This window comes from Alexandromys fortis, unplaced genomic scaffold (genome assembly GCF_014885135.2).
Source record: "Alexandromys fortis isolate MF-2015 unplaced genomic scaffold, M_Fortis_MF-2015_v1.1 scaffold_118, whole genome shotgun sequence".
Lineage (NCBI taxonomy): Eukaryota > Metazoa > Chordata > Mammalia > Rodentia > Cricetidae > Alexandromys > Alexandromys fortis.
This window is the reverse complement of record NW_026068010.1, coordinates 3,270,933-3,279,928: the sequence shown is the minus strand read 5'-3', so window position 1 is coordinate 3,279,928 and position 8,996 is coordinate 3,270,933. Positions and strand designations below refer to the sequence as shown.

Below are 8,996 nucleotides of genomic sequence, written 5' to 3'. Positions count from 1 at the left end.
GCTACATGATCGCTCATAAAAATTATCCAGGAATAGGTAACGCATAGGGCTCAGAATGGATGGGAAGATGTCTCAGTAGTTAGAGGCACTTGTTGCTCTTGCGGTTTAATTCCCTACCCATACATGGAGGCTCACAATCATCTGTGACTCCACTTTCCAGAGCATGTGGTGTCCTCTTCTGACCCCTGCAGGTACCAGGCGTGCACGTGGTACACATACATGAAGGCAAAACACATGCACGTAAAATGGTAAGTCCCTCTTGGGGCATATGGGAGGGTGCCAGGGTAAGGGAATAGGGAACGAAAGTGATTGTTTAATGGGCATGGAGTTTCCTTCTGGGATGAAGACGACGCTTTATAAGATAGCCATGGTAGGCACACCGCGACATGAATGTACTCACTGTCCATTGTCGTGGCTAATTTGATGTTACACGAATATAGCATTTCAGTTTTTAAGATCTCTGAACTCTAGGGACTAGAAATAGGGGGGACGTGAGACTGTAAAGGCAGTCCAAAAAGAAGCATGGCGCTCACCACTGCAGACAGACGGACAGTCTTTGGAGGGCTCTTACAGGTTTAAGACAGTTAAACCCAACAGATGAGTAGCTGGTGTCTTACTTGACCGAGATGCGCTTTATGGGTCCTCACTCCTCTTGAAGTGCCATTTTTTATCATTTTTTCTTTCGCGTATGTTTTCCAAGAATATTCGTCATTGTAAAGTGTCTGATTCAGAATAGGATCACTAAGTGAGTAGGTGTATCCCAATCTTCGGGTGCTCTTTGGACTATAAAAACAAGAAGTGGAGATTAGAGTAAGGGACGGGCTTGGTGTCCTTTTTTGTTATGGTGACAAAAACCCCGGGGAGAAAGAATCTCTTCTGCCCCACAGTCCGAGATCACAGTCCACCATGGCAGGGCAGTCAAGGTGGCAGGGGCTGGAAGTGGCCAGCCATGTAGCAATGGGGCCGCCCACAGTGAGTGAGCCTTCCCACCTCAGTCAATGCAACCAGCGTCATCCCCTTCAGGCATTCCCCGAAACCTGTTTCCCAGGTGATGCTAGGTTTTATCAAGATGACAACATTAACCATCAAAGAGACTAAGTACCACATCCTACAATGACACGCATGTCAAATTATTGTATGCATTTTACAATTTTCTTAAAGATTTGCTGGCTTAAGACTTGCCAGATATTATTTAATATTATTCAGAGTCCCTTAATAAAATCAATTCTCTAAGTTGGGCTGATACTTAACAAAAAAAAAAAAAGAGAGTGACATAAAAGGAAATGAAGAATAAGTCTAAAATCTATCTTAGTGTTTTAAAAGAGTCCCAGGTACTTGTGTACAAAGATTATTGATACATCTGGATAATTGGTAAAGAGAAACGTCTCTCTAGAGAAATATTCTTACAGGCTAAAGGGAAAGATGTAGGAATTTGGGATATTGCTATTTTTTAAACATTCTTGTTCATTTATGTGCATGGGTGTTTGGCCTGCCTGTATGGCACCTAAGGAGACCAGCAGAGGGCATTGATCCCCTAGAACTGGAGTGACAGATGGTTGTGAGGCCATATGTGGGTGCTGGGCACTAAACACAGGTGCCCTGGAAGAGCAGCCAGTGCTATAAATACTGAGCCATCTCTCCAGGCTGGATATTCTCCCATGTGCAAGTCCCCAGTGAAATTCATGCACCAGCACTGTAACTCAGCTCAAAAAGAGGACACCAAATATCACCATCAGCTGTTACCACCCATGGCACCATCTCCAGGAATCACCCCCATGTGATATTATCATGAGATATCACCGCCAGATACTATGTGCTCCTGGACATTTTATACCACCACCCATAAATTATTTTTTCTTTTTTTCCAGAATACAAAATAAGAATCAACTGAAACCTTTAGTTATGGAATTACAGGAAATACATGAAAGGGAGGGAAAGGCAGTCATTGGGAGAATCCTGGTCAGAGAGCTTTCAAGGAAGTCTGCTTGTCTCTCAGCCTCCACGCTTGGCCAGAACTCATCCTCTGCGGCAGGTGTTTCTATAGAGTAAAGGACGGCGCTGGGGCCTGGGTACCACAGGCAGAACCGGAATGCTACAGATTCTCAAACCAGAGGCAGCCTGGCTGAACGACATATGGATCCTCGTGTTCTAACGGCTATAAAATGTCCATCAGTCTTGAGGGGGAGGAGGGCTTCTGCGAAGACAACAGCACATACAGGGTACTTTAAATGGCTCTTCCCCCTTACATATTTGAAGATAAGCAGATTTGTTTTTCAACTGCACCAAAAAAAAAATCCCTGGGAAATGTCATTAGCTGGAGAGGAAGACGAGACTGAACGCAGGAAGCCGCACAAGCTGCTGCTGCCGACTTTAAATAGAACTAGACTTTTCTGGGCCATGGTACTTTTCAAGATTACCACACAAAACTGGTTCTTAAGAATCGCATGCTGTTTGATATCTTTCAGGTTTTGTGCTCATCGCTCAGCAAGGTATTTTCACCTTATTTTTTATCTAATCAAAGTTTGAAATATTCACTCTGCTGTAGTCAATTCTTTTGTGTTATAAATCAGTGAAGTTGTTTCTGATACAGAGACAGACAGACAGATGGACAGACAGACAGCCTGGTCCTCAAACCAGCCATCTTTCTCAGCCTCCTGAGTGCTGGGATTCCAGGCACTGGACACTTTGCCTGGCTAACTCTGACTTTGTTATTTATTCTCAGAAGTTTAGCATGGTGTTCTATACACTTAACTAGGGACTCTCACCTGTTTGTTTGTTTGTTTTGAGACAGGGTCCCATTACACAGCCCTGTATAGACTGGAACTCGTGCTGTAGACCAGGCTGGCCTTGAACTCACAGAGATTAAAAGGTGCATGACACCACACCCAGCCAGCATTGTTTTCTCCAATACTCCTCAGTTTATGGGAAACATACATTGTTTGGTTCTTTCTTTTGGTTACTTAACTATAGTTAATCATGTGAAACTTATATTGTTTTATACTTTTCTTGTCTACACAAATTTATTCCATAATTTATTTTTCAATACTACTCTTAATATTCCTTAAGATACATATTAGCATTTATGTGAATAATAAGTGTAGGTAGATCTTGTCTTAACAGGAAATAATATAGTTTTGTATCTTTGGCAATAAAAACTGATTTGACCAGGTACACAAAGATTGCATAAACCACACAAGCTAAAGTTTTGGTTCCAAGATTTAGACAAAATTGTATTTAAAGTCGGAGCTAGTTGTAAGCCTCTCTTTAAAAAATTCTGCCAAAGGCTGGAGAGAGAGCTAGAATACTGGCTGCTCTTGCAGAGGACCTGGGTTCAGTTCCCAGCACCCGCATGACACTGACATTCACCCCTAACTCCAGTTCTGGGGGCTCCAGAGCCCCCTTCTGGCCTCCTCAAGCATCAGGCAAGCACATGGGGCACAGACATAAACACAGGCAAAACATCCATACACATAAAATAAAAAATGAATTAAAAAAATTAAATCTACCCAAACACATTTGTCAAAACTCCTGCTTCTGTTTTCCAAGTCCGTCTTGCATTAGATAACATTTTTAAAGTTACATCAGAGTAGAAGAATAGGCATAATTCAGTTGCTCTTTGATTCGGGGGAACTGTTTGTTTCCCAGACGTTGACAACAGGGCTATCTCAGTGAATGGATGAGAGGCCATGTCATTGGCTTTCAATAAAATGGGAGGGGTTCCCCGCCAAGCCATCAACAGATCAGTCAGTAACAGTCTCCTTGGGACTTCAGGCATCTAGATGACACTCTGGCACTCTCTCCTCTCTCTCTCTCTCTCTCTCCTCTCTCTCTCTCTCTCTCTCTCTCTCTCTCTCTCTCTCTCTCACACACACACACACACACACACACACAATCTGTTCATTTATAGACGGGCCATTTTCCTGGGCACTAGCATCTGTACGTTGGAAAAAACCCAAAGTGGAAAGACGCGGACGCCAGGTGCCCTATCATTCTAAAAACGACACGGGAGGCTGGATGCATAAGTGCAGTTATCTCAGCACACAGTTCTCTAAAAGTACTTTTAATTTATTAATTATTAACTTCATATATAATATATAAATTGTCTTATAAATAATATATTTATTATAAGCTTCATATGTATTGCTTTGAGCAATTATGTGCTTAAAATAACTGTGGTAACTCAAATATTTAGGTCATAGATAATGTTTAAAACATTTCCAATTAATATACTCAGTTACACAGAAGTATAATAGGGTGATCAATAAATTGCTTCCACAACCTAAATGTCCTTCCGCTGGAGAATGGATAGAAGAAAATGTGGTATATATACACTGTGGAATACTATTCAGCAGAAGAGAAATGAGATCATGAACTTTGCAGGTAAATGGGTGGAACTAGAAAAGATTGTATTGGGTGAGGTGACTCCAACCCCAAAAGACAAACATTGCCTGTTTCTCTCTCTCTCTTTCGGTGGTTCCTAACTCCAAATCTTCATATACAAGTATATGTCTCACTTCTCACGAGAGAAAACATTTGCAATGGACAGAAACCATTACATAAAATTATAGCCTACCAAAATGCAAAGAGCAAGTAGCTGTCTGGTGCCCCGCCCCACCTGAGGCATCTTCACCGCAACCCCTGCACATGAGGCTCAGGGATAACCATCCCAGCTGACCCATCTGCAATGCAACCCCTGCACCTGAGGCTCAGGGATAACCGTCCCAGCTGACCCATCTGCAATGCAACCCCTGCACCTAAGGCTCAGTCAGGGATAACTGTCTCAGCTGATGCATCTGCAATGCAACCCCTGCACTTAAGGCTCGGGGGTAATTGCCCCAGCTGACACGTCCTCACTGCAACCCCTGCACCTGAGGCTCAGAGGTAACTGTGGAAGAGGGAATGGAATGATTGGAAGAGCCAGAGGAATGGTACGTTCGCTGTGAGTCTGCATCTCCTAAAAACATCAGCGAAGCTACAGCTGTGAAATCTCACCAACATGGCTGCCTAAACAAGACCGGAACAAGGATGACACCAATAGATATGCCAACGTGGACGAGAAACCCGACAGGGCCTCAACCCTAGACAAAGGGCTACAGACAGCTACAGAACTCTGAGAACAGGAGAAATAGTCTTCTCCAGGGAGGCGCACACCAGTTGGTTACCCAACGTCACGTGGTCAAGCATGAAATCATGTCCATACAAGCAATATTATATGGACTAAGCAGGTTGTAGTTATATATTTAGAAATATATATATGTGTACACACACATATATATATATGAAACAATAAATAGGGGCCATGAATTTGAGAGAGAGCAAAGGGGGACGTTACATGGAAAGGGTTGTGGGGAGGGAAGGAAGAAGGGAAACAATAAGAGAGAAATAAACATGTCACAACAGGAGGAGCATCTGTGGAAAAGTAGAGCACTTAATAAGGAAAAAGACAGCCCTTGAGAGGTAAAGAAAGGGGGGTGGATTTGAGAGTAACCTGAGCTATTTAGATAGCCCCAGTTAATATTAGTGTGCTAAGGCATTTGAAGTACCCACTGAGGATGGTTAAAAGTTTATTTTGAAATATCAATGTTTCGATCGGGCTGGAAGTATCATCCTTTGCAGCTATGAAAACTTTAAAAATATGTGAATTTGAAAAATCACCGGATGCCTCTGGTTTTGGCTTTCATTCCAAACGCTCTCTCTTTAGACAACCGTCAGAGCCCGTGGACCTGGCATACTCCTCAGGAGAGGACAGCAATGACTTCCCCAGCTAAGTGGGACATCCGGCAGCTCAGACCTTAGGAGTCCTGCAGCCTTGTGCTGATGCAGGTCTACCAATCATTTTGTTTGTCTATAAATGATAATTACTAACGTCTTTGAACTAACTGCTCTGTGAGTGGCTCAAGAACTCCCTCCATCGCTGGGCAAGGATCATCGTACCCTTTGTACAGACAGGTAAACCGAGGCATGAGTAGTGTGATGCCTTCCTGGGCGGCAGAGATAAGAAGTGCAAGCCAGAAGTTTGCTCATAATCCACCTGACTTCCCAGGATCAACTCTAAAGGGCTGATTCTTGTTCATAGAATCAGTTCCCAGAGTGAGCACAGGCCATGGAGACCCATCGAGGGGTCATGCAGTGAAAGACAGGACTGCCCCCCTCCCGCTCAGTCAACGTGGTGGTTTAAATGAGAAATGTCTTCCATAAGCTCGGGTATTTCAGGGTATTTCAGCACTCGGTGGCACTGTTTGGGCAGGTTATGGAACCCTTAGGTGGCGCATGCTTGCTGGAGGAAGTGCATTTCGGTGGGAAGGTGGGCTCATTGCTTAGCCACTTGCAGACTGCTCTCTATCTGGTTCGCGGTGAAGACATGCTCTCTCAGCTTCCTGCTCCCGCTGCCTGCTCTCACCTCCTTAACATTCGGGAACCATATGCCTAACTAAGCTCTTACTTCCATCATGGCTACAGAAAAGTAACATGCACACGCACACACAAACATGCACACATGCACGCACATGCATGCACATATGCACACACACCATTGAACTCAGAAGTGGTCAAAAACACCCACAGCTCTCAGCTCACATGCATCTAGAGGAGAAGCTTTGCAAGCCAACACTGCAGTAACTGGGAGAGTGGAGGCAGAGGACAGCTGTATGAGCCTCCAGGACAGCGGTGACAAATGTCCTCCCATGCACTCATCAATGCACTGAGCAGCCACCACATTGCCTGCCTGCTGTAGTCTATGGGAGGTGCTCGAGTCATTTCTAATGTCTGTCAACACGGGTCTATATTAACCCACAGTGTTCAGCGACATTGGGAAGAACAAGTGGGGGATTTTTCTGGCTTTCTTAAAAAAAAGTCTGGCTGAATTTTGAAAGGTGGGTTCTCAAGATAAGCAGATGACCGCAGAGTGGATGGTAGGCCCTACTCTACCTGTGTCTCCAGTTGCTATTTCTACTCATTTTGGATTCTGATTAATAAAAGACAACAAAGTCAAGCTGCAAAGGGTCTGTGGATGCGACACAAGCTGACACCTACCGTATTAAATTGGCCACTGCTCCTGCTTTAGGTGTGAATGCTGTCTTCATGGTGGTAGCATAGGAATCCCAGTTGGTGTCACCTGCTAAAAGGACACCAGGGTGATTTGAAATGTGGCAAAGCAGAATATCTCAACCAGATGTTGTTTTCATAACTAAAATTAGACCGCAAAAGAAAGAAAATCTGTACAGTAATTTCATCTTAGGGTCCAATGAACCGTAAGGGTCTCAGTAGGAAGGGGAAGGTGGACTTATTTATCGGGTTTGTGCTGACATTATAACAGGCTAGTCGCTTCTCCTGAGCATTCGTATGTGCTATTTCTCAATTTAGGTGTGTGTGAATGCACGCACATGTGAACATATGACACATGAGCTAGTGACTGAAGAGGCCAGAAGAGGACCAGATGATTCTGAACAACCCAATGAGGAACCGAGCTTGAGTCCTCTGACAGTGAGAGCTGTCAGTGTTCTTAACCACCGAGGGGGCCTCCATCCCCACATACACACTATCTTAACAACGCTAAGGTGTTTGTTCAACAGTGTGAAGAAAGTTGACGTGAGTTCTACCTTCAAGTGGCCCCTATTACATGTTAGTGACCAGCTTGTGCCATGTTAGGAAAATACGGACAGACGTTGGCATCTCCTCTTGCTTCTTCATCTCGTGCCCACTGCCACCCTCCTCCCCAGTCTCCCTTCCTGCCAGCCCGTGTTAGCAGTCCTACCGATTGTGTTCCACATCTGCATGAGGCCCAATACAAAGAAAATTAAGAGGAAACAGGGACTTTTTCCTGCAGAGAACAGGCATGTTTTACCAAAGCGACTTCAAACAAGGGTGTTAACGACAACAAGAGCTTAGGGCCAGAAGTTTACCGTATGAGATCTCCTCACCCATCCCTAAGTCTACACACACAGAACCACCTTAAACAACATAAAAACTACCTTAAAATTTCAACTCCCCCAGAAATTCTTGATGTAAGAAATAAGTAAGCTTACATATATATCTTTACTTAATTTTTAGATTTTATTTAAATTTTAGGCTTTTCTTAATCATTAAATTATGTTGTAAATTACACCTTTGAAATACCGTAACTTAGAAAGCCGTGGGATCATGTGTATGAGCTCACTGTAGAGAGTGAAGCTGGGGCTCCCTGGGGAAGCCCATACCTACACTCGAATATGTCTCATTCTCTAAGTGCCTCTCTTTCTCTTAACCCTGATGCTTAAGGTCCATGTTAGAAGTGTCTTAAGTAAATTCCAGCTCTTCATCATATGCTTGCTCACTGAAATGCCTTCTGCAGGGGAGCTCCTAGGACCTGCCTTTCAGGTAACTCATTGGATGCTGAAGGCAGCCCCACGGAACCATGTCTCTGCCTCCCCTGGCATGCACACATGAACGTGTGATCATCTGCTGAAATATATGCATACATGTAAACATAGACATAATGCCTGTGGTGGTTTGAGTCAGAATGCACTCACAGACATATATTTGAATGTTTAGTCACCAGTTCGCAGTGTCTGAGAAGGATTAGAAGGTGCAGCCTTGTTGGAGGATGTATGTCAACTGCTGGCACACTTTGAGGTTTTAAAAGCCCATGCCAGGCCAAGTGTCTTTCTCTCCTCTCTTTCCCCTCATTCCTTCTGTGCCCCATCTGTGGATCAGCTGTAAGCTCCCAGTTACTGCTCCCAGCACCATGCTGCCCACCTGCTGCCATGGTCTATGACATGATGGTCTTGGACCCTAACCCTCTGGAACAGCAAGCCTCCAAATTCAATGCTTTCTTTTATAAGTAACCTTGGTGGCGGAGTTTTGTCACCTCTATAGAAAAGTAACTAAGGCAGTGGGACTTGGCTCTCACCGTTTGGATTTCCAAAAGTGAACTCATATATGAAAGGTATCTTTTGCTTATTTCAGTGTCTTACAGTGACTTACCTGGGGTATAATAACTCACCCTTTTCAATAACTAA

The 8,996-nt window shown here is 44.0% G+C and overlaps 1 protein-coding gene across 2 annotated transcripts in view; it reads right to left on the bottom strand.

The window, feature by feature from the left end:
- Tex26 (testis expressed 26) overlaps window positions 1–7,918 on the bottom strand; it is a 24,591-nt gene extending 16,673 nt beyond the window's left edge. Inside the window, exons 1-2 of one of the 2 annotated variants that reach the window (XM_050161962.1) lie at window positions 7,033–7,918; window positions 618–783 (exon numbers count right to left, since the gene is read on the bottom strand). In XM_050161962.1, coding sequence (XP_050017919.1) covers window positions 618–783; window positions 7,033–7,082 — 216 coding nt within the window. In that variant the 5' untranslated portion in view covers window positions 7,083–7,918. Of the gene's footprint in view, window positions 1–533; window positions 784–7,032 lie in introns of those variants that run through there. The other variant, XM_050161963.1, reaches the window with a different exon arrangement.
- Window positions 7,919–8,996: the final 1,078 nt, after the last annotated feature.